The sequence below is a fragment of the Papio anubis genome, chromosome 9, assembly GCF_008728515.1.
Source record: "Papio anubis isolate 15944 chromosome 9, Panubis1.0, whole genome shotgun sequence".
NCBI lineage: Eukaryota > Metazoa > Chordata > Mammalia > Primates > Cercopithecidae > Papio > Papio anubis.
The window spans coordinates 88,199,256-88,226,149 of record NC_044984.1 but is presented as its reverse complement, the minus strand read 5'-3'; the positions used below and the strand labels follow the sequence as shown (position 1 = coordinate 88,226,149).

General features: G+C 38.7%; 1 protein-coding gene across 17 annotated transcripts in view; it reads right to left on the bottom strand.

Annotated features, from left to right (window-relative positions):
• CRADD (CASP2 and RIPK1 domain containing adaptor with death domain) overlaps window positions 1-26,894 on the bottom strand; it is a 188,131-nt gene that overhangs the window by 63,303 nt on the left and 97,934 nt on the right. For 4 of the 17 annotated variants that reach the window (XR_001892876.3, XM_021922768.2, XM_017946111.3 and 1 more), the window contains exon 3: window positions 15,545-15,599. The exons of 12 other annotated variants lie outside the window; for them this stretch is intronic. Coding sequence is in view for 4 of the 5 variants with exons in the window: in XM_021922768.2 (XP_021778460.1) it covers window positions 15,545-15,599 (55 nt within the window). In the remaining variant the exon portion in view is untranslated. Of the gene's footprint in view, window positions 1-661; window positions 8,927-15,544; window positions 15,600-26,894 lie in introns of those variants that run through there. One more of the 17 variants, XM_031650673.1, reaches the window with a different exon arrangement.

Here is a 26,894-nt window from a genome sequence, read left to right as displayed (position 1 = left end):
CTGTGATAGCATTTTCATTTTCCCCACCTCCTAATATTTGTAAGAAAGTGGAGGGGTTGGCCCCAGTGGAGGCAGCACCTGCAACAAACAGATGCAACAGTGGCCAGTGAAAGCAGCGGAGGTGGTACCAGGATGTGCCACGTGATCTCCGGCCTAAGATGCACATAAGCATGTGAGACACTGCCAAGGGCAGAAGAGGTTTGGAAAGGGTTAGAGCTCCAATAGATAGCACAGGGTCATCAGAACCAGCAAAATGGAAATGATTAATGTCAAAGAGACTCATTAACCCTAGGGTCTTAGAAAATAGGGGCTTCAGGTAAAAACTCATAAGAAAAATTATAATCTTGACAAGAAAAAGTCTAGCCCCATAGAAATGTTTTCATTGATCTAAAAGTAAATACTTAATACTAATAAAGAATACGTATTATCCAGATGGCTTTTTTTTTTTTTTTTTTTTTTTTGACAGTGTTTCGCTCTTGTCACCCTGCTGGAGTGCAGTGGCGTGATCTCGGCTCACTGCACAATCTGCCTCCTGGGTTCAAGTGATTCTCCTGCCTCAGCATCTCAAGTAGCTGGGATTACAGGTGCCCCGCCACCGCGTCCCACTAATTTTTGTATTTTTAGTAGAGATAGGGTTTCACCATGTTGGCCAGGCTGGTCTCGAACTCCTGACCTCAGGTGATCCACCTGCCTTGGCCTCTCAAAGTGCTGGGATTACAGGTGTGAGCCATCATGCCCAGCCCAGATGACTTTTATATGGTAATTCATAAAGAATGATCCTGACAAAAGAACAGATTTGTATTTATACCATGCAAAGGAATGTTAATTACAAAACTGTTGGCTATGGCAGAAAAAAATTCTCAATTGTTTAGCCTTATAAAGTTTTCCCTTAAGATATATTACCCGAAGAGAAAGCTCAAAAGTCCTTGGAAAAAAACCAAACGTATCCTCCCAGCCACTTGATCAAATACACATAGATAGCTATTATTACATGCATTAGATAAGTAGATAATACTTAGTGATTCCAACTTATCCCCAGTCTAGAAGATTCTTGAAGTACTTACCTACTCTAGGATGTGATAAAGGATTTCACTTTGGTTAGGAATTTCCTTATGCCCTCCTCTGAGAAGATCAGAAATTGTTCAAATCCTTGGGACATCCCTGGTGTGTCTCAGCCCAAGAGCCAAATTAATATCCTTGCCCTTGTTCTAGCTATTTGACAAGAGGCTGCTCAATTGTCACATTAAATTAGGATTTGGGTATAGCTTTTCATTATACAAATAAGTTTGAGAAAGGGGCCTTCCTAGCAGCTAATCTGACTAAACTAGAAATATATGGGTTGTTTTCCATAGGAAAAGAAAAACAGATGGGAAAGGGAAAGAAAGGAGCAATTTGACAACTAAAAATAGTTGGGAAAAGATAAGAAGAAACAAGCGAGTGTTAGAGCAAAGGAGTGAATGGAGCCAACAGATCTCTGTTGCTCTTTGCTCAGATGGGGTAGGCCTTGGCTCTGCCAATGAGTGGTGTAAAGTACAAATACTGTAAGACAAGAGGATGTGCGAGTAGCCATGAAATATTCCTTTCTGAGAAACTAGGAAACTGGACAAGATCCCTCCGGATGGTGCCCAGGATGGAATATGACTTGAAAATGACAAAGAGCCCAAAGTGCAGTACTTCTTTAACCTATTTAAGAATGTTGAACAAGTCTTTACACAGTTCGTAAGCACACAGTCCAGCCGAGCAGGAAATTGGGGATGGGGAAGGAGTGTGGGGTAAAACTGCACAGATTAGCCCTTGGGGAAAAGTTCCTTGATTCTAAATCACAAACAAAGTCATTCATTTGTTTATTCATGCAATAAATACTAACCTTCTATATGTTCCAGACATTGTTCTAGGTGCCAGGGATACAGCACAGAACAAGACAAACAAGGTACCTGCTCTTCTGGACTTTATAGATAGGGGCAAAAAAATAAGTATAGAGAAACACACATGCTTTATATAAACTAAAATAAAATACCTATGAGACAGAGTGTGGTTATACGAATACTTTACATAGGGTGGTCAGGGCAAACCTCTCCAGGGAGGTGACTTAAGATGAAACCTAGATAATAAGAGGAAGCCAGCCCTATGGTGATCTGTATAGCAGGGAGAGAGAAGAGAACTGCAAAGGCTTGAGGTAAGACTCCCACTTGGTATATCTGAAGAACAGAAAAGGGATCTGTGTGACTGCGGTAGTGAGTCCTGGGAGGGTGGGGCAGACATAGGCAGCAGGTACATAAAAAAGGAGTTTGGCTTTTCTTCTAAGTGCTATGGGATGCCAAGGGGTGAGTTTAAGTGGCGGAGTGGCACTTCAGTTGAAAGAGACCACTCTGGCTGCTCTCTCCATGGACTGCCAGGGGCAAACACAGAAGCAGAGATGGATTAGGAGTGATACGGAAGTCCAGTGACAGATGTCAGAGGTTCGGACTGACAGAGGTTTGGATGGTAGCAGGAGAGGAGAGGAAAGTAGATGAATGTAGGTAAATTTGGAGATATTACAATAGGTAATCATGATAGGCTGGATGTGGGATATGATGGAAAAAGAGCAATCAAGGGTGATGCCTAAAGTTTGGGGCTCTAGCAGCCAGATATATAACAGTGTTATTTACTGAGATGGGGGTAAGCAAGAGGTGAGGAAGAAAGGAAGAAAGTAAGGCTGGGATTAAGAGTTATGATTTGGATACATTAAATTTGAGATGCTTCTCAGATTCAAGTCTGGAAGTCAGGGCTACAGATGTTAAGTTAGCAACCAGAAGGTATTTAAAGCAATGGGACCCAATGAGATTACTCAGAAAGAGTACGGAGAAACCCAAGGATGAAGCATTGGAGGCTTTCCAACAGCTAGAGGTCAGCTGTTGGAAACCAGCAAGATGCAGAAGAAATGAGAAAGTGTGCCTGGACATGAGCCAATAAAAGAAAGTGCTCCAAGAAACAAAAAGTGACCTACGACATTACTGCTGAAAGTCAAGTAACATAAGAAGAGAGAATTAACCACCCCATGTGGCAAGATGGTGCTTGTTGGGGACCCTAAAAAAGGTAATTTCAGTGGGCTGGTGGGAGGACAGCCAAGTGAGTGGGTTGCTTAAATAATGGAGGATGAGGATATATAAGTGAGATATACAGGGAGTTCTTCTTAGAAGCTCTGCTGTGAAAAAGAGCAGAGAAATGAAGTAGGTAGGATAGTAATCAAAGAAGGTTTTTGTTGTTGCTGTTAACTTTTTATTTTCAAAGATACAGAAAAGTAGAGAAAATAGTATCATGAAGCCCCATGTCACTCCGCTTTGACAATTATCTGCCCCTCATCCCACTTCTTCCACCTATTCCCCAACTCATTCCCAACTCTTTACCCACAGGATTATTTTGAAGCAAATCCCAGACATCATTGCAAGGAACAATTGTTTTTTAAGTGAGAAGTACTATTTGTTATGAAAAAGGACAACAGAAAACCCTGTTATACAGTGCTCTCATTGAGAAAATTCCAGCTCCATCACTTTAGCAGACTGACTTTAATAAAATGTATGAACTGTATTCTTCCTTGAAAGCAGGATTCTCAAACTATGGTCCACAGCCCACTGAATGGGGTTCAGTGGGCTACCACCTGAACAGCAAACCAATCCAGCAAAGCACAGGTCCTTCCATTGTTATAAAGGATAGAGGAAGTCCAAGTTCACCTTTTGTTTTCTACTTTTATATTTGTGCATAATATAGCTTAAGTAATATAGCTTATTACGTAAGTTATTTAGGATTACTAAAATTAGTACATTTATAGAGTTTCTAGGTAAGAAGTCTGATTGCCACACAACGCCTGGCACTGTTGTGGAACACATACGCTGATGGTTGGAATTTCTGTAAGTTGGGGGAAGTATGCATAATCCCCCATGCATGTCTTGAGTTGCTTATGGTTTGCAATTCTATTTTTGCTTTTTCACTATAAATTATTAAGCTTCATTAGCAATTTATTGTGGGTTGTTTGGCTAAACTCTCAGTATATAACGATACATATGTGACTATCAAGAAATTTGCAACTTGTTCAGTCTTCAGTCATCTGTGATCCTGGGTACAAAGATTTGAGACAGAAAAAAATGAAATCCAGAAAATTCTATATATTGTTAACATTTTCTGTGGATTCAGGGGAAACTTTAATTTTATGGAAAACCTCAATCCAGTTAAGACAGTATAGCAGTTAAGAGCCTAAATGGGATCTAGAGAGTGCAGGTTCAAATCAAGGCTTTGCCACTTAGTAGCTACATGACCTGGGGAGTTTATTTAACTTTTCTGTCTCTCAGTTTCCTCATCTGTAATTGGGGATTATAATAGCATCTACTTCATACATTTAAATGAGTGTCCATAACTGAAACAGTACCTGGCACATATTAAGTTCTATATTTTTCCATAGAAATATTATTGCTATACCCACTACAACAATTCCTACAACTATTACAGTTCATGACACCAGGGTTCTGAGAGAGGACAATCTGAAAATCATGAATGTGACCGAAATCTTCCTAAGTGGTAGATCTAAATAGCATAAATGGTGGTTAGCTTTATAGGAAAACCCATTTAACCCATAACATAACCAAACAAGCTCTTAGTGAATACACTAAGAGCACTAGCTTGAATTTTGGATCTTGGAACTATTTGGTGTAGAAAGCAGCAAGATATGGATCCTTCTCTGAATACGGGCCAGCCATAGAAAATGTTCTATAACAGATAAAAGAGGGTCTCCAGCATCTTCTTTCCTCCTTTCTGTAAGCCTCTTCTACCTTCTAACTCTTTGCTTTCTAAGCCCCAGGTATCTGATAACTTGATTTTGTCCTGAGTCCTCTCCTATAATACTTAGCAGGCCAGGTCTCCCCTAAGACATTCTATTTTTAAAAAATGAATTATTCTCTAGGATATTCTACTTCCAGCTATTGTGAAGAGAAAAATGCTTTTTAGAAAATGTATGGTTACTTATATATGGCTAATAACATCTTAAGGTTCTCAGAAGTATTCCTATTCTTAAAGTTCTTATCAGAATCTCTAGTTATCGGAAATTAAGGCAGAGTAACAAAACGTTAACTGAAAAAATTCAACCAGTCTGGGCCACCATAGAGCCTTGTCTGGAAGCCAGTCTGGAGATTAAAAAAAAAATCCATTAGGACTATTTACATGTTTTCTTCCCTCTATTTTGAAACAATATGGTATTTATGTTATATTATTATTTCTTACTGAGAAATAATAATTGTATCTATTTAGGGGATAAAATATTATTTTTTTATATGCATATACCTATGGAATGATTAACTCAAGCTAACTAACATATCCATCACCTCATGAACTTATATTTTTGTGGTGTGAACACTTGGATTTACTCAGCAATTTTGAAATAAACACTATTATTAAATACCACAGTTAACCATGCTGTACAATAGATTTCAAAAACTTATTTCTCCTGTCTGAGATTTTGTACATTTGACTAACTTCACCTCCACCTGCCCTCCACCCCAACCCCCAGCCCTGGTAACCACCATTCTACGCTCTGTTTCTATGAGTTTAACTCTTTCAGACTCTACAGGCAAGTGAAATCACGCAATATTTGTCTTTCTGTTATTGGCTTATTTAACTCAACAAAATGTCTGCCACATTTGCCCATGTTGTCTCAAATGACAGGATTTCCTTCCTTTTTTTCAAGGCTGAAGAGTATCCCGTTGTGTATATATACACCACATTTTCTTTATCCCTTCATCCATTAATGGACACTTAGGTTGATTCTATATCTTGGCTATTATGAATGATGCTACAATGAACATGGCAGTGCTGCTATCTCTTCGATACACCAATTTCAATTTCTTTGGATATATACTCAGCAGTGGGATTGCTTAATCTTACGATAGTTCCATTTTTAGTTTTTTGAAGAACTTCCATATTGTTTTCCATAATGGTTGCAGTAATTTACATAATATAGTATTTTTAAAATCTTTTTCTCTACAACAGCTCCTGTGGATCCTAATCCCAATGTATGAATGAAAAGGCAGGAAGTCAGGGGGTGGGGAGTGATTAGTCATTTGTAGGATTATCGAGAGAGAGAGAGAGAGAGAGAGAGTGTGTGTGTGTGATGGATATGGCATTTTATTTCTTGGAGGAGATGCAGATACTCAATAATCACTGTTAATTAAGTGATTTTTTTAAGTAGATGATTCTGTTCATAAGAAATTCAAAATCTGGGACCTAGAGTCAATTCCTAAGGTCAGGAGCAAACGTAAAGATCACGCTTACCTGAAGAACTCTTCTGGTTTTTCAAATTTATTATAATCCTTGATTCTTCTAGTATAGCTGTCTCTTGCCTAAAGAAAAGCCAGTGGATTAAACCACAGATTTCATTCTCTGACTCGCTATGAAAAGGATTTTAGGGGATTTCCATCAAGAACCATATAAAACCATATAAATATTACACAAATATAGACTGCAAGCCAGAAAACTATAAATAAATAGAAATTCGAGACCAGCAAAAATATAAACACAAGTATGCAGACCATGCTTGTTATAGGTGAGTTTCAAGTTTATCTCTGAGTCCCTTGAGGGCCAAAAAGAAGAAAGAAGCAGCATCCATTAAAGTTATTAGAAATGATAATGCATGTTGTTTTCACCCAGAGAAGCAAAGCTCTTTTTGCAGCTATAGGTTCCAGAAGACATTTTTCAAATGAGTAGCAGAGTTGACAACATCCTTAACTCCAGGACCTCTGGCCAGAACTTAAAACTGCTTAGGAGTTCCCAAAAAATTGCACTAAGTGACAAGCTCCCCAGAGGGTGGGAGAGGCTTGTGTTCCATTGACAGAGACAGTATAAACACATAATTTTCTAAAACCACAACTACTACCTTTACTTCTAAAGAGTTCAGGCTACTTTCACATATTGTGAAATTTCAGATAAGAGGACCCAAAACAACAAGAAATCTGTGGAGGGAGGAGAATAAAGCACAGAATAACTTAGACTGTGTTTGATTTTCCTTTCTAGAAGCTATCTTCTACAGAAAAACATCTCTTTTCCAAAATTTCCCTTCTTTCAGAATAATAAAGGTATACAATTTTTAGCTGCTTTATTGAGGAATACTTGATACACAAGAAACTGTACATATTTAAAGCATGCAATTTGATATGCTTTCATACATGTATCCAACCATGAAACAGTCCCCACCAGCAAGGTGATGTGCATACCCCTCATCCCCCAAAGTTTCTGCCTGCCCCTTTGTCATCCCTCCCTTCCACCACACTCTACACCTCATCTCCAGCAAACACTGAGCTGCTTCCAATTTTTTAAAGATACATGATTTTTTAGAAAATGTTTCAAATCAGAAACTAGAGTCTATACTGAACATTATTGTTTTATGTGTGCTCCTTAGTCATCCCCTGGCTCTTCTAAACCAATCATCACCCTTTCTGTCTCTAAAGTGATTGGAAATATTGGAAGTCGAATACCATATCTTCAGTTCTTTCATGACCTGCAGAGTTGGCTATGTCAAGGCTGCATGCACAGCCTATTCAGGAAAAGTGGATGGACTACTTTTCCCCTGAAGCACATCTCCAGCTTCCCAGGCAATCTGCTGGAGATAAGCTACACATACTCTGAAAATAAATGACTGCATCAGGTACTTCTTAGCCTCTGCTTGGGGAAATACACCAACCTAGCCTCTCAGAGAAAAACTCTGGCACTCTGGGAAATACGAAGATTTTTGTCAGTCAACATAGCAAGTGGGAAAGAGAAAGATGGGGCAGGGGAGATTAAAAAATAAAAAGAAAGGAACCACCACCACCGTCTCTGACCTTGAAATGGTTGACCACCAAGGACAAGACATACTACAAATAATGCACATAGGAAGAAGAGCTAAGAACTCTAGAACACAGTGCTCCAGGGGTCCAAAAGAAGGAGAGGTGCTTCTATTTCAGAGTAGCCCAGGCTCCATTATGGAAAGGCTGATGACAGGGACTAACACCCACAGTTCCCCAAACGCTCTCCTGTGCCCCATCTCCTGTGATTCCCACAAGAGTACTGTGAATAAAACAGTGCTATTAAAAGGTTATAATTTTCCCTTAAATGGTGGAAAAACTGAACCTCGTATAGGTCAGGTGACTGCTAAGGAGGGGCAGAGCTGGGGCTGGAAAGTTTTGTCTTTTGATCTCAATGCCATTGCTGTTTCTATGACACCAGACAGCGTTCTCAGGTGGAGGATGTCTAGACAACTAGACAACAACTACCTCAGACCCTCCCTTTAAAAATCAAGAACATTCCTGAATCAAGAATATCCAGGAGATAAAAATAAATTTTAAAAAATCAAGAACATCATTCTAACAAGGGTCCAGTGGTACATTTGCTAAGGAAGTGCTCTGAGAGCCACCCTTGGGCCTCAGGGACCACACACACTGTGGTCAGGTGTTGATATGGTTTGGCTGTGTCCCCACCCAAATCTCACTTGAATTGTAGCTCCCATAATCCCCATGTGTCATGGGAGCGACAAGGTGGAGATAACTGAATCATGGGGATGGTTTCCTCCATCCTGTTCTAGTAATAGTGAGTGAGTTCTCACGAGATCTGATGGTTTTATAAGAGGTTTCTCCCTTCGCTGGGCACTGATTCTCTCCTGCCACCCTGGGAAGAGGTGCCTTCCACCATAATTGTAAGTTTCCTGAGGCCTCCCCAGCCATAAGAAACTATGAGTCAATTAAACCTCTTTCCTTTAGAAATTACCCAGTGTTGGCTATTTATTCATAGCAGCATGAGAACAGACTACTACAGGTGCCATGGCAGAGATGTGTTTCCTCCAGAGCGCACACACATTCCAATGGTCATGAGATGAGCCATATTTCAAATGCATTACAGAGGCTTGCCACTTCACAACCTCCAAATAATCCTATAAGGAAAAGACAGGATAATTACCAGTACTACTATTAATTACACTCAAGTTTCTTGTTGAGTGAGTTTGTATTCTTGAGGATCAGGCTTCCTTAGGTGAAGCATGCTCATGGCCTCACCATCATCATCATGGTAAGTGATAATGCTTGCCATACAGTGGACTCCAAAAGATGTTTGTGGAATGAACAAATGAGGTCAACAGGCCACACTACGGAACTCTTTAATTATCATGTTAAACATGCTGATGGGAAATTATCTGTCCCTAAATCATGGCAGAATAATCATAGTCAAGTATGAGGCAATCCTTTCCAGTCTGGATAGTTTTAAAGAACTTGGTATAAGCATGTATTTCTTTCCATTAAGGTCCTTCGAGAGTGGATCTTATTTGTTTCATTTTCTTGGAGAAAATCTGTCCCTGAACTTGAAAAAATAACATTTAAAAGGAAAAAAACAAAGAAACTGAGTTTGCTAAGAGGTTAAGTACAAGGCTCAGCAGACATACTACAACATATGCATATGTGAGCACCACTTATTTCAAAGCTAGCCTGTTAGGGAGCTACAGATATATTCCAGAGATACTGGTTTGGGGCAAAAAATGTGCAGAATGCCTTTTTGGAACTATTTTTATCTTTACAATCAGTTGATGTGATATACAAAAAAAACCCCTGTCATACTACTTTACAGTCTTGGCTCATTTTTAACCAAAAATTACTCTAGCCAGTTTAACCACCACCCATGAGGCTGACTTAGTGATGAACAACTAACTCTTGGCCAGTCACTGACATCAAATCCACCTTCTAAGAATAAATACCACTAGGGTAAAAAAAAAAAAAAAAAAAAAAAAAGTCTTCAGCAGAATGTGCCAAGGGCTCTAAAAACAAATTCCAAAGAGAGACTTCAAAGATATTTTGAGCAATAGCAACATTATTGGAAGATATGTATAACCTCTCAAAGTGGACTCATACACAATTTTGACAAACTGCAATATAAATCCTTAAACAGCCGAAACATACTTGTAGGCAACAATTCCATTATGTTTTGGTCATCTTTACATTATTCCCCTGGCACAGTGCCTAGTACATAGTAGGGCATGCAGCAAATGCTTTCAAAATTAGATTTCCTATGGGAAAAAAGTACAGAATTACCATTAGTCACAGAAGAGCCATTACCCACTAGACTTTTGTCCTAAGGAGAAAATGCTGTCTCGTGTTTCCTCATTGTCAAAGGTGGGTTTTACCACTTTAGGGGCTCTACCTCAAGACAGTAACTGACAGATCTATTTGGTTTTACTGCCTTCTACCTCTACTGGCAAGTAGAAAACTTATCCCTCCGAATGTTGTCTCTTAAAGAAATCTTTATTTTAAAACAACTAAAATGTAAATTGAAGGGATTTCAGAATCTATAAAAAAGCACTAGCATCTACTACACTTTTATAAACTGTGAGCAACTGGCTATCAAGACGAAAATTTAAAAAATTATACAGGATCTACTTCCATAGAAAAGGTAATGGAATTCCCTTTGAGGATGTGCCCACTATGTATTAAGTATTATGCTGCCCGCAGTCTTCAGGAAATCCTACAAAGGAGGTATTATCATTCTTATTTCTACAGATAAAGAAACTTGAAGCTTTGAGAAGTTAAATACAGATGTCTAAGTTTACATATTCCTTAGAGGGCAGAGCTAAGGTTCAAATTCAGGTCTGTTAGAATCCAGGTCTCTCCTTCACCTCTAAACTGTGGAGTTTATTCCAGAAGTCTAAAGCAGAAGGCCCATTGGCCAGCCAAAGGGGGCCTAAAACAGTGATTTGATAAACATGAATGAATTGCCAAAGTTTAGAAATATGAGGTTTTGCATAAAACACGGATTTGTACCTCTATTATGTCAAACCTACATCATTCATTTGTCTTTATAGGCCAGGCAGTTAATGCTTTTGAGTCTCTGACCTTTGCTATTCCCTGCTGCCTCCCTAATACTCTGGGTCAAGTGACTTGTTCATGGTCACAAGCCGCAGGCCTCGATCCCACATGTCCTTATTCTTGTCTGCTCTGCTACTCAGATTCTCACTGGCAACCAAACATATATATGCTTTAATGGCCTGTGAAGTGGGGTCACACCATTCTTCCACAATTCCCTTTGAAATGACTATCATGAGCTTGCATTTCTGATGAACATGCTGGAACTGCTAAGACTTCACATCTTTTTTCTTTCATTTGCCAAAAGTCCCCTATAAATAAATCACTCAGCTTCCACATATCCTCTCCTTGGTCTCCCATTCCTGTTCTGCCAGGAGCTGCCAGCAGCAGCTATGGTTGAATACTGAAGGGGAAAAGAAGCTACAAAGGAAGCCCCAGCGGAGCATCTTTGACTTCTAACCCATAGGTCAGGGGATAGGGAAGATGCATACCAGCAGGTGACTCATAGATCACACATACCAGTGGGTGACTCAAGCCACTACCCTTTGGAGTAGACACAATTTTTATTTTCATTTCGGATGTTCGTCAGAGGAAATCAGTTTGAATCATTTTCAATTATGTAAATACTAAAGCATATTTCAACCACATAAGATGGTAAAATTTTCTCCTCCTTCCTCTCAAAGGTACTAAGTTTATCAAATTAAATGATAAAACTTCCTCTCCCAGACTAGGAAAATACACCAAAAACTAGTTTGCCAATTGAAAATTATTTTTAGAGGTGTTTGGAGTATATGCATTATCAAATATAGTTCCTATTAAAAAAAAAAAAAAGCAAAACACAACATTGTACTTATTCCAACGTTTCTATATGTGACTGAAGCCAGAAACTGTATTTGTCAAAATATCATTCTTTTCAGGAAAGTACATCAAATTAATAATGAGTTGTGCCTGAAGAGGTTTTAGATTCTCAAAGTAAGCAGGCTCTGTACTTTTCTAATAAACTAATAAAGAATAGACAGCTCTTTATTAAGAAGAATCGACTTTTTATTTATACCAAAGTGGTGTTTCTTTGACATTTGTTTTTGTTTCATTTCTGACCTACTTTCTTTCTGACAGTCTTGAATGAATATCCATTCTTATGTCCTTTAACCATCTTGCAAGGTAGCCAGGCCAACTGGCTTTCCCCCGGACAGTAAATCACTCTGGGACTCTGTGTTCTAATATCAACTCGGCCAGAGATTTGCCACGTGTGCTTTATCAACCTCTCCATCTCTTCTGCTTGACTTCAGACATCTGCAAAGCTGAAAAACAGCTCTGACACAGAACAAAGGGTTTTAAGGTGCTCTGAAAGTGCACAGAGGGCCAAACCATGGCAGCTGTGGATTAGCAGGTTCTCACTTCATTCTGCTGGTGCTTGGAGACTGCACAATGGTTAGAAGAGCAAAGGCTCAGGGGTCAGACGGCCTGGGTTTAGAGCCCAGCTCTGCCACTTATTAACTGTGCAACCTTGGGCAACTCACTTAACCTCTCTGTGCTGCGGCCACCTCAGCTATAAAATGGGACATCGAGAGTTAAACATGATTGGATATTCAAAAGACTTAGTGCAGTGCCTGTCATGCCATAAAACTTAGTAAATACCAGCAATATTTATTATTCTTCCTTTTTGATGCCCTCACTGACATGCCCTGAGTGTGAGTAAAATTTTGTCATTCAGCTTGACTATATTTAGTGCCTTGATTCTTGAAGGAAACAATGTCAGAACCGTTAGTATAATTTCCTAAGATCTAGTCAGACATCTCTAGGGCATAAATTGTTATGTGGGACCAGCCATGAAGTACCGCACTGCAGGTGTTTTGGAGAGTCACACTAAATCTGAGCAGAGGATGTGAACCCCATGCACCCTGCAGCAAGAGTTCGGCGGGGTGGTTTGCTACTCGCTCTCTTCCCTGACTGATGTCTGGTTCTGACATCCAGAGCATGACACATGACAGATGACAGCGACACGTCTGCCCATGCCCACGAGCACACCCGTGTTTTACAAAAGCCAATGTAATTTTTTCAGTAAGTAAAGAAAACAGTGCACAAGGGGTGTGCAGGATTTCACTTGTTCATTTGCTTTGACATTTTTAGGGAATTTCTTGTGATAGTCCTAAAAGTATTTTACAAACACATGAAAAATGAAATTAGCCATTTTTTCAGGCTTCTACTTCTAATAAAAAAGATGATCATATATACTTTTGAAGAACAAGCATAAATCTTATTTTATGGCTTAAAGTTACAATGTATAGGCTTTTACTCTTTTCTGAATATGAAGAAAGTTGCCACTCATTTTACTTTTATCACTGCTTGCCTTTGATGAAGTCTCTGTAATTGTTACAATAACAACCATACCTTGCATCTTTCTCATATGCAAAAAACACAAATGCTACTCCACTTGATCTATCTTTATTTACTCATTGTTTAAAATGTATCCATAAACCAAATTAAAAATAAAAGAAACTTAAAAACTATAAAATCAAAGGTCTACTCCTGGGAGCCAGCAAAAAATAAAACAAAAGAGCTCAGATTTTGGACACAGGCAGACTTGGATTTGTGGGTGAGAAACTTAGTCCCTTCTCTGCTTTGATTTCCTCATCTGTAAAATAATAATAATAATAATAATAATAATACTTATACCTATACCTTGGAAGGCTGGTGGTACCAGGACAGTCCCTGGGGGAAAATGTGGCCCAGCAAATGATTTCTTAAGAAATAGAAGGAAAGTAAAAAGGAAAGAGGCAAAAAAGGAGGGAGTAGCAGTGACTCTCCCCAGGCTATACAAATTGGGTTATAACCCAGGCCTTCTGCCAAAATTCTGCCTCTCAAATAGAATACTTCACTGTTTTTATTATGTGAATTTTCCATACATAACAAAGTAGAAAGGAAAGCGTAAAGAACCCCCAAAAATCTATCACCAAGCTTCAACAAGTACTACATTTTACCATTCTGATTTCACCTATTTCCCTATACACATACCTTTTTTCTTTTGAAGGAGTATTTTTTAAAGAAAGTCTTAGGCCTCGTGTAAATTCATTAATAAGTGCTTCTAAATAGATAAGGGCTTTTAAAACTCACAATACCACCAACTCAATAAAATTACCAATAATTCCTTAGTAATATGTAATAAACAGAATATGTTCCATTTTTGCATGTTTTAAAAAAAGGCATTTTTTTAGTTAGTTGTTCAAATCGAGTTCCAAACAAAATTCGTATCTGCAATTGGTTTACAGGTCCCTTAAGTCTTTTAACTTAACGCTTCCCCATCTCCACTTTTTTCTCATAGCATTTATACACTGAAAAAAAAAATAGGTCACTTGTTTTGTAGAACTTCCTACATTCAGGCATTGGCTGATCTGTACCCTTGTAGTGGTGTTTAGCATGTTCCTCTGTCTCCCGTATTTCCTATAACCTGGTGTTAAGAGTTAGATGTGGATGTTTAATGAACTTCTGTTTCAGCCTCGTTGAGGGAAGGGATGTGGGTAAGACTGTTTCACAGGTGGTGCTGTTACTTTTCTATCAGATCACATTGGAGGAGCATAACTAATGTTCAGCTGTTCCACTTTTAGTGATATGGAGACTGATCAGTGGGCTCAAGTGTTATCAGCCTGATTCTCTGTTAGATAGCACCAATTTTACTTGATGATTTTATCATTCATTAATGGTTGTTGCTTAGCTCCATTATTTCATTAGATGCTACAAAACTGTAGGTTTTTAAAACTTTTCTAGCACCCTTCTGCACTTACTAGCTGTAATTCTCTATAAAGTAAATAGGAAAGCAGGGGTGGATGTGAGATCTCCTTTTTAAATCTACTTTCAGAACAATGACTTGGTGCCCTAACAATCTCAGAAGTGACAAATGAGAGATTTTTTTGTTTGTTTTATTGTCTTGTGTCTTTAGAATTTTGTCATAAACTCATGGACTTTTATATATTTTTATATATTTCTATCCTTTTGATGCTCAAACTGTCTCATCTTTGCCCTCTGAGGGGGTCCCCTCAGGTTGGCTTCTGAATCATTCTGACACGATCCCAGCAGTCTCTTTGATGGCTTTGCTTTAGATGGTTCAAAAAGAACCTTTAAAAAAAAGTAATCAAGAGGCTGGGCACGGTGGCTCACACTTGTAATCCCAGCACTTTGGGAGGCTGAGGCGGGTGGGTTACTTCAAGTCAGGAGTTCGAGACCAGCCTGGCCAACATAGCAAAACCCTGTCTCTACTAAAAATACAAAAAAAAAAATTGCTGGGCATGGTGGCATGTGCCTGTAATCCCAGCTATGTGGGAGGCTGAGACATGAGAATCACTTGAACATGAGAGGCAGGGGTTGCAGTGAGCCAAGATCACACCACTGCACTCCAGCCTGGGCAACAGAAGGAGGAGACTCCGTCTCAAAAAAAAAAAAAAACAGTAATCAAGAAAGTCTTTATGTGTTGTTTATCATTTTGATATTCCATTTTCCTTGTTTCATAGCAATTACACACAGGGGCTCTTCAATAACATCTACTGATATGTGTTTGTTTATGTGCCTTATGCTATAATTTAAACCAAAAAAATGCAATCCTGTTGAAAATACCAGATGTGACAGGTATGGGAGTCAGGGAGTTCAGTGAAAAGAGCCAGGCTGTGAAGTTAGTCAGACCTGGATCTGAATTCCAGCCCATCACTTACCGACTGTGTAACTTCAGGTTTGTCATTAAATCTTCCTGTGCCTCGGTTTTCTCATCTGTAAATGGGATTGATAACAGTAATACCTATTGTGCACACCTGCCAGTAAGTACTTTAAAAAGCAACTAAATTCTCTTTTACACTACTCAGTCCTGAATAGAACCTCAAGAAATTGTAGTCACAACTATTATTGTCATTATCTATCTTGCATGCTTCAATTTATCCTTAACTATGTTTATGTTACACATTCCAGTTTGAACATCATCGTCTTTAATAGAGAAAGAGAGAAGCCAAATAGTTGAGTAGGTCTGTTTTTCGTCATATTTTAACATTATTCTATCTGCCCCAAGCAATGAGCTTAGCCTTTACTTGTTTTTCTTGTTTTGAGCATAGCTTTAAAGAGCGCTTTCTTGTTGTCTTTAACATTCTCTTCAGCTTCAGTTCAGTCTGAACTTGTGCTTTGCAGATATTTTCTTACCGGTTTACACCACTCTTCTGAATTTGTTCCTTTCATGTGCTTGTCTTTCAATCTTCTATACATGTTCTCTTAATATCCAAGCCCATCAAAAATTCCTTGTTCTTAAAATGGTTCCTGGGCCAGGCACGATGGCTCATGCCTGTAATCCCAGCACTTTGGGAGGCTGAGGCAGGCAGATCACCTGAGGTTAGGAGTTCAAGACCAGCCTGGCCAACATGGTGAAACTCTCTCTACCAAAAAATACAAAAAGTAGCCAGGCATGGTGGTGGGCACCTGTAGTCTCAGCTCCTCCAGAGGCTGAGGCAGGAGAATCGCTTAAACCCAGGAGTTGGAGGTTGCAGTGAGCCGAGATTGCACCACTGCACTCCAGCCTGGGTGACAGAGCGAGACTCTGTTTCAAAAAAAAAAAAAAAAAGGTCTCTCTTTTTCCTCATTCCCTCAAAAGATGATTTTGCTTCAGAAATTTTCCTTTCTTTTTATTTCTCTATTTCCCTTTCTTGTTTTTATTTTTTATGGTCTTTTCAAGTCTCTATATGTTGAAAAATCCCTGTTATTTTTCCTTTGAAATATATTTCCCTAAAATCACCACTACCATTTGGTTATGCCCAACTTTTCTTTCTTTTGAAGTTGCCAAACAATACTATCATGTTTACTCCCGCCCAAGGTTTTAGTCAATTCCACTTCAATAAAAAATTTTTCTAGGTAGTTAGAACTAAGTTTGGAGTAGTATTTCCATCTCATTGCCTCCTCAATCTGTGGTTTAAAAAACAGAAAGGCTTTTCTGGATTGAAACATCTATGTTTCTATGGAATGAAACATTGATCAGACATTGGATAGAATTAAAGTCCTCATCAATGACTATATCTTGGCTGTGGCAATTTTGATATTTAGCTGAACCTAAGTGTGTGTAGTATCAGAATCCAACAAAATAAGACTCGTATTCACTTGTCTATGCTAACCTATAATCGTTGTTCAGGCATAACATTTTGGCTCCACTGACAAGAGAACAGGCTGTGTTTTCAAGTTAAGTCATGGCAGTTCACAGTCACAATTTCTACAGGGGCTGGCAAAGGATAAAAGCTTATACCCCAACTCAGTAAGTGGTGGAAACACCTTGCTCTTTCTTACACTGTTGAGTTCTCCTGTGAATTCATTGCTACTTAGAGAATCCTAACACGAGAACACAAAAAGAAATTCTAATACAGGCCATAACTAATTACCTTTAAAATGTATTTAGGAGAAAGAATTCAAAACCAAAAAGAAAAAAAAAAACCACCAACAAAAGAAAAAAACCCTGTGTGGCTATGAATAGTGGGTTAAATTTGGCTAATAGACAAAAATAAACAGCAACTGAAATTGTCTTGCAGTTTAACCTGTCAACGTTTTATTCTTCATGTACCAAATGTGAGGAAATTACATGACAGAAAGACTGTATTTCAAGAAATCAGCTAAGCATATCAAAGTTTTCCCAAAGGCCTTGACATTGACATGAACAAAGTAAAATCTCTAAGTCTAATAAGTATAGCTAGGCTTAGTTACTCCCTACTCAGCTCCAGGCCTTAGGCTAAGAATAGCAATAAATATAAAAATATCCACCAGTTGTCATTCAACTCGTGCGCATGTGCCAGAATCCCTCGCTTCCTTTCCCTCGCGCTCTGAATCATCAACCAAATTTTCTCTCCCTGCTAAAAGTTTTTTAGCAATTCAAAATAAAATCAGACGAAAAGTTATTTCTTGGAAAGTTTTAAAAGTGGGTGAGATTCCTGTTTATGTCCTAGTCAAGCACAAAGACTAGTTGTTTGATAACCATGGTATTTTCTAAAATGAAGTTTTTAGAGAATAAAGCATATCCAGGATAGTTAATCAAACACAATAACAAAGAAAAGGACTTCTGTTTGGTCCAAAATTATTCTGCTATTAGGTCAATACTGAACCACACATGGACTGTCTTGGGCTTCTATACCAAACTGAGCAGTAGCCACCTAAAAATCTTCAAAACGGAACCATGGAGACCTCTGTTCTTTCTGAAGCTGAAAACATTGGACCTGAAAATAACTAAGAAGATTTGGAGGTCATGGTTTGATTTAGTGTATGCTACGGAGCCACGATGATGGGGAATCAGAAGCAAGGAGCAAGTTCAAAAAGCTGCAAGCACCAGGAAAAACGGGCTTTGGTCAAAAAGTGTGTTGATTTCCCTTTAATTTTCAGGGTATACTGTGAGATTAACCCTCGTTCCATTGAGCTAAATTTTATCCATCAGCACAACTCAGAGGTCACTTAAAATCATAACTTCCTCTTAAACATTCTTATGATATTTACTAGCAAACACATTCCAAAAGAACAGTCACTTCCACTATGTAGAAAGAGCTTAATTGCTAAATTTAAAACTGACTACACTTATTCACAAATGAGGGCCTCATCTTCGTTGGTGACCCCGAGGTCTTCCTTCTCTTTTCCTTGACTCAGCAGCTGAGCTCAGCTTCCTCTCTCTGACCTTCCTTTTCCAAATGCTGGAGCACAGCAGGCATTTCTAGGTCAGCAAAGGAAACTATTACTGCCTTCCAGGAGAACAGTATCTTCTGTGTATTTGAAGGACTGAACAAGAACAACAAGTCAGAAATTCAGTGTACTAACCTCAGTTCTGACCCTGTCTAGGGCATGGCATCAACTGCCTCTTGTCTCTATTCTGTTAGGGGAAAAACCTCCACCATCCACTCCTATTGCTGATTGTCATCAGCCACCTGAGTACCTGGCTCAGCAAAGCCTGGCAGAGCACATTCCCCCACCTTCCCTGCCTTGCTGGCTATGGCACTGTCTTCCTGCCTGAACCACAGGCTCATGAGAATGACCATCTCTTCATCCTTTCCATCCCATACCATGCATTCTGCCACCACTTATTTTTTAAAATAGTTTTAATGACATAAAATTCACATATTGTAAAATTCACCCATTTAAAGTATGCAATTCAGTGGTTTTTAATATATTCAGAGTTGTGCAACCATCACCACAATCTAATTTTAGAACACTCCCATCACTCCAGAAAGAAACCCTTTACGTATCAGGAGTCATTTCCCAAATCCTCCCCACCTCCAGCTCTAAGCAACCACTATCTTCTTTCTGTCTCTATGGATTTGCCTATATGGATATTTCACATAAGTATGCGTGGTATCTTATGACTGACTTATTTCACTTAGCAGCATGCTTTCAAAGGTTATCCACATTGTAGTCTTTATTGCTGAATAACACTCCATTCAGTACTTGATGAACAGTGGGCTGTTTCCACTGCTTGGCTGCTATAAATAATGCTGCTATATACAAGTTTTTGTGTGAACCTATGTTTTTGTTTCTCTTGGCCACCACTTATTTTTAGTACCCACTCTGCTCTTTGTCTCTTCTTCTCTGGTCTCAAGTCCTATTTAAAAAGAAAAAGGCTTAGGAAACAGGCATTCACATACCCTGTGGATAGAATGAAAATGGTACTGCTTTTCTGGAGGACAATTCCCCAATATCTATCAAAATGTTAAACACACACACTCTTCAACCTAGAAATTCCATTGCAAGTCCCCTACAAATAACCCCTTTACAAGTGTGCAGATCACGATAAGGATGTTCTCTGCAGCACAGTGTATAATAAATGCAGACATTAAGAAAATAAATTTAAATACTGTTCAATAAGAATCACGGAAAAGCAGTACAGTGGACCACTATTCTGGTGATTAAAATAAAATAAGGTAGAACTATATAATCGTATGAAAGACTGTTCCATACATTAATTAAATATATCAAATTACAGAAAATACATATATTAAATGAGTTCTCTCAGATAAAAGCAGATATATTGTGTGTGCTTGAATGTCCATATAAAATTTCTGAAAAGATACTTCTTTAAAGATGAGGATTAAAGGTTTTACAGAAAGAGAAAATTACTTTGCATTTCATCTCTTTTTTGTACAACTTGAATTGTTACTATAAGGATACTTTTAGAATTTAAAATGTATATTTTAAAATAATAGAAATACTTCCTGGAGTCCTCTGAAACCCTACTGTGAATCAGTTGGGAAGGGTGTGAGAAAATGAATGCCAAGGAGAGAAGAGACACACCAAAGAGGAGCTAATGATGCTGAAAGTGAACATCACCTGTTTCATAATCGACCCCTGGCAACCCTGACTCTAATCTCCAAACGAAAAGCATCATAGGATTCTGACTCCTACCCACATTCTCAGCAAGGCACTATGGTGCTATGGAAGAAAGACAGAAGTCAGACAAGCCCAGGGTACTAAGCCAAGCTCTGCCACTTACTAACTATAAAACTTTCATTCAATCCCCCTTCTCCAAAAATCCTCTTTGCCAGACTATAGAGTAACCCATGCTCTTTCACCACTATTTAGTAACTATACTTGAGATGCCAACTCCTAAGCATGTCCATCAACCCTACAAAACTCAGCTCTAAATAGTACATCTCACAGAAACCTTTCTGAAAACCAGGACTCCTAATCCAAACCTATATACGTGTTTGCACATCCTCTACACAGGTGTGTGCCCTCCTCTTCATACTGGTACTTAGTTTACTGTTATTTCATGCATCTTACCCCTGCCCCTACAAATTCTAAGGGCATGTACCCAACCAAAAACTATTGGGCACATTGGGTCTAAAACTTGCTGGCATGTGATAAAATACTGCTTGTTGATGTTTGAGCTGTATCCGGAAGGTTATTTTATTAATTATTTACTGATAAAAACTTGACAAAATCATAGATGAATGGTAAATGTGGACAACAAATGCTCACAGGAGCACTGATCATCATTTTGGGTTTTTGTCAGTTTATTTCTTTCATTTTTCTCAATGCACATCCACAACTAGCCAAGGTTATTTACACCAACTACACAAACACAAGTGTCTGTATTTCAGGACAGATCAAATTCCCAACAAACTGTGATTCATTCTTCAAGACCCTGCCTCCATGAAGCTTTCCCTCCCCACTCTAGTAGCTGGTCCCTTCCACCTTGTTGCTTCCTTGCTCCTCATTTCATTTAGTCATTATTGTGTAAATATTTGACACCTTCCTTAGGCTGTGAACATCCCAGTCTTACTCATCATTGCATCCATATAACCTTGGATCATCTGTTACACATAGAATGAGACTAAAGAAAAACTATTTAAACACACGAGTGAGTGAGTCAAGATTAATTTTCACTCTCAGTACAAATTACTGAGAAGCTGTAGAGCCTCCAGCCCTGAGGGTATATCTATCCTACTACCCTAAAATACCAAACTTCTCCTTCCCCAAAGAAAACTGACGTCTACCTATAATGATCAGAAGAACATCCTTAATCCCCCTCCCACCTCCTAACCCATCTTCACATTCCAAAAGGCAAGGGCAACCCTATGGCAGAAAACAATGACATTTAAATGCAGAATAAATAGCAGCATTTGGGGAAAGTGGGTTCAAGTTCCGGTCCTGCCACTAAACAGCTGGATGATCTTGCATTGGCCACTAAATTCCTCAGGCCCTCAGGCTCCTCATCCATAAAAGAAGGGGTAAAACCTCTATCACTTCCAAGGCCCCCATCAGCTCTAATACTCTAGGAATCTATGAAGCAGAAAATTCATTTCATTTTTTCTTCCTTTTATTTATTCAACAAGTATTACTGTATGTTTGTGGTGGACTACATAGTGATGGACTACGTGTTTATTAAATCCATTTTGGTTTTCGCTTAAGCACAAATTTCCCAGGTTCACTTGAAAGTAGCTACGGCGGCCAGGCATAGTGGCTCACGCCTGTAATCCTAGCACTTCAGGAGGCTGAGCCCAGGAGTTCAAGACCAGCCTGGGCAACAAAGTGAAACCCCATCGCTACAAAAAATGCAAAAATTAGCCAGGTGTAGTGGTGCACACCTGCAGTCCCAGCTACTTGGGAGGCTGAGGCAGGAGGATCAATTGAGCCCAGGTGGTCAAGCCTGATCACACCACTGCATTAGAGCCTGGGCAACAGAGCAAGACCCTGTCTCAAAAAAACAAACAAACAAACAAACAAACAAACAACTCACAAAGTAGGTATGGCTATGAGTTCTAGCCAACGCAATCTGAGTGGAAGCAATGTGCCCTACCTCCAGCCTGGCCTCCTGCACAATCCATGCTCACTCTCTCCCCTCTCCTGCCAGTCAGAGACAGATGATTCAATGAGAATTCCAAGGCCTTAGAAAATGACAAGGCCACTAGATGAAAGATGTCTGGGTCCCTGAATGTCTGCATGGAGCAAAGCCCTCCTTTCTTCCAGCAGGAAATAACCTGTATTAGTCTGTTTCACACTGCTGATAAAGACATATCTGAGACTGGGCAATCTACAAAAGACATTTAACGGACTTACAGTTCCACGTGGTGGGGAGGCTTCACAATCATGGCAGAAGGTGAAAGGCACACCTCACACGGCAGCAGACCAGATAAGAGAGCTTGTGCAGGGAAACTCCCCCTTATGTAATCATCAGATCCCGTGAGACTCATTCAGCACCACCAGAACAGCACAGGAAAGTCCTGCCCCCATGATTCAACTACTTCCCACTGGGTCCCTCTCACAACACCTGGGAATTCAAGATGAGATATGGCTGGGGACACAGTCAAACCACATCATAACCTATGTTAAACCACTGAGATCTGGAGTTCTTTGTTACAGCAGAGAGCCTACTCTGACTTACGTAAGACATATTGCATATGCACTGTCAGCTTTAACCCTCTTAACAACCGGACTGGTAAATATTACTATTTATATTTTATGGATGAAGAAATTGAGTCTCAGTGAAGGGAAGCAACTTGTTCAACATCACACTGCTTCAAGGTGGCACAGGCAACATTTGAACCTATGCATCTCTAACTCCAAAGTTCATCTTCTTCATTTTTTGGGAGATGATTGCTACCAAAGCCCCTCTACACTTCCCTCCTTGCTCCTGGGTACCCTTCCCAGTTGCAAACAGTTCCTGCAGGTGCCGCTCCTACATAAATCCACTTGCTACTGAGAAGCAGCACAGGGCACGATAAGCAGGCCTAGCTACGAAACTAGAGGCAAAGGCAGGCCACAACCAGGCTTTGCTGTCCAGTCCAACCCTGGATCTGACTCAATCAGTCTGTGAACAGTAGAAGACTGAAGCTCCTACTAAGCCCATATCTTCAAAAATATCAACAATATGCTCTAGGAAATAATCCAGAGATGACTATACTACTTTAATTTTCCCTTAAAAGAGTCAATCTAACATCATTAAGAGTGACATTTAAATGCTAATTGAAAAAGCACTGTTCCCATGTCTCTAGACAAGTATTTGCATGTTAATTAATTCTGGGCGTCAGAAGACCGGCTTCCAATATGAGGTGTCACAGTAGAGAGTTTCTTTGCAGAGGAAGATAAAAGGCTATGGCATAGACATTATAAATTACCTGGTTTCAAGAGTTCTAAAAAGAAATAAGCTATCCTTTGCAATGCAAATTCATATTGCCTTTTTTGTAAAGGGCACATTCTAATGAAAGGACCAAAATATAGATTTCCGACTTCAATACTCTTTTAATGTAGTGCCCTCATCACAGATCAAAATGGCTTTTACCAGAACAGTGGCTAACGAGCTCATAAAGACTGTCAATATGGGAGACAGAAACCTAATGCCCTAGAAGCCAATAAACCACAAACACACTCTGAACAGTCACAAAGGATGTCAACTTGATTTTTTCAAACAACAAACCATTTCTTTCTAAAAGGAGTCATGCAAATTAGTACGAACTCACAAACCACAGACTCAGAATGATGGCCATTAGGCTGAATATTTTATAAATTAGGTTACCTCGAAAGACAATAATTTAAATAAAGCATTCATTCAACTTGCTACACTTACACTATATTTGTTGGCATTATAATTTCTATGGTATAACTTTCACTGTTGCACTATTGCTTTTCATATACGATTTCATCTTAGACCTGGAAGATAAATAAGTGTGCCCACTATACAGATGAAGACATTAAGACTCAGAGAAAATATATGGTTTAATCAAGATCATGGAGGGAAAGAGCAGTGAGGTCACGTCTAGAACCCAGTTTTCTGGATCTAATTTCTATGTTCTTCCCATGCAATTATATTATCTTTCTTCTATTTCATTTAGTTGCTGATTGTCCCTGCTACTAAGTTCACTATTGCTATGATATTCCTAAATGTGCAGAGGACATAAACATTCAGGGAATAATCACATTTCAAACAGGCTTAACAAGGTTTTCTTTTTGTGCTCTTCTGTAAAAGTCCACCCCAGTAACAAAAGTATACTGATTAATTCATTTATCACACAGACATATGTTGTAAATACACGTGACAAGGGGTTATGTGTGGTATAGAAAGAGCAATTATTAATTAATAGGAAAATATAAAAACACTGAGCAAAAGCCATGAAAAGGCTATTCACAAAAGAACTACAAATGGCCAGATGAAAACTAGTTCACTGTCAATAGTAACTTAAAAATTCAAATGGAAAATACAGTGAGATATTCTCCAGGTTCAACAAGAGTGGGTGAACGTATTATAACTCTGGGAGAGGGTTTAAAATGATAGAACTCACTGGGGAATATGAAGGTGCATGCTGCAGGATCCAGAAATTCCAGTTTCGGGAGTCAATTCCAAGGAGACAAAAAGGCACTAAAATACGTATATTTGTGAATGTTCATTGTTTACAATATTTGTGAATGTTCATTGTTTTTGTTTTGTTTCATTGTTGTAAACATAAGTTTACAACACAAGGAGATTAAATTTTTATGTTAACCAAAAAATATTCTATAGCCATTGAAAAGAATTATGTTAAAGGTATATAACTAAAACATAAAACTTTGAATGAATTACAGAAAACCCAAATAAATGGAAAGATACTCTGTGTACAAAGACGTAGATTCAATATTGCAAAGACATCAACTCTCTTAGAGATTTGATTGTAAAAGCAATTGATCTATAGACTTAAAACAATCTCATTAAAAAATATCTGCAAATCTGAGTGTGTCTCTGTGTGTACTTGTGGACATTGACAAGCTGTTCGAAGCTGTTCTAATCTTTTCATTTGGAAATGTGAAGGATCAAGAATAACCAAGAATCTCCAGGAATTGGTGAAAAGAAGATGTAGTCCTCAGTCTACTAAGCTGCAGTAATCAAAGTATGTGTTATTAGCTCAAGGGAAATACATCAGTGGAAGAGAATAAGGAGTCCACAGCTGGACCCATTCATATATGGATATTTAATTTATGTTATGAAACAGGTTGTATGGCAGGGCAATGGGGAATGGATAGTATTTCTGTTAAGTGCTGCTTGAGCAACTGGATATTAATGTAGCATAAAACGGAACTTAACCCTAACTTTTCAACATACACGAAAATTAATTCCATGTGGACTGTAGATCTAAATGTGAAATGTAAAAGAATAAAGTTGATAAAAGATAACATAGGAGGATATCTTCATGACCTTGGGCATAAGTGAAGATTTCTTGAACAAGACTCAAAAAGTACTAACAACAAAGAGAAAGATTGGTAAGTTGGACAACATTAAAATTGGGAAGCTCCATTAACCCTATTAAGAGAACAGGAAAGGCAAGCCACAGAGTGGAAGAAGACATTGCTAACACATATAACCAACAAAGGAACTTACATCTAGAATATATAACGTACAAATAAATGAGAAAATGTCTGACAGTTCTACGGAAAAGTAGGCAAGAGACAAATACTAAACAAATACTTCAACACGCCCACTCAAAAGACATCCAAATGGTCAATAAACATATGAAAATATGCTTATAAGTCAACAGGAAAATGCAAATTAAAATCACAAGAGACTATAACAGGTCTACCAGTTTAGATAAAATCAATTAAGACGGACAAAACTAAGTGTTGCCAAAGATAGGGAACAACAGTAACTCACATAAATTGATGATGGTATTGTAGATTAGTGCAACCACTTTCACAGTATTCCCTAGAGCTAAACACACACATATCCTATCACCTGCCAATTCCATTCCTAAGGCATATAAACAAAAGAACAACTTTGAAACCTGCACACGTATGCCAAAAGACATGTACAAGAATGTTCATAGCAACATTTTTCATAATAGACCCAAACTGGAAACAACCCCAATGGCCATCAACAATAGAATGGAGGGCCAAGCGCAATGGCTTATGCCTATAATCCCAGCATTTTGGGAGGCTGGGGCGAGTGGACCACTTGAGCTCAGAAGTCCAAAACTAGCCTGGGAAATATGGTGAAACCCCACCTCTACGAAAAATGCAAAAATAATAGCCAGGTATGGTTGCGCATACCTGTAGTCCCAGCTACTCAGACAGCTAAGTTGGGGGAGGATCATTTGAACCTGGGAGGTGGGATTGCAGTGAGCTGAGATTGCGCCACTGCACTCCAGCTTCGGCAACAGAGCAAGACCCTGTCTCCAAAAAAAAAAAAAAAAAAAAAAAGTATATAACAAAAACAACAGAATGAGTAAATATTATGGTATGTTCTTTCATATGAAATAAACTGCAATGAGAATGAATAAACAAATAATACATGTGAAAAACATGGATGAATCTCACAAACAAATATTGAGTAAAGTAAGTAAAAAAAATAAAAAACTACAGACATTTCATTTATGTAAAGTTCAAAAACAAACATTATAATGTTAGATTCAAAATAGCTATTATCTCTGGTGGGGAGGAAGAGGCCATGGGAGGCTTCTGGGGGTACTGGAAATATTGTTGCTTGACCTAAGTAGGGGGACAGTAAATGGATGTGTTCATTTTGTGGTCATAAACTGAGCTGTACACTTCGGATATGCGTACTTTCCTGCATGTATGTTATATTGCCATAAAATGTTTTAA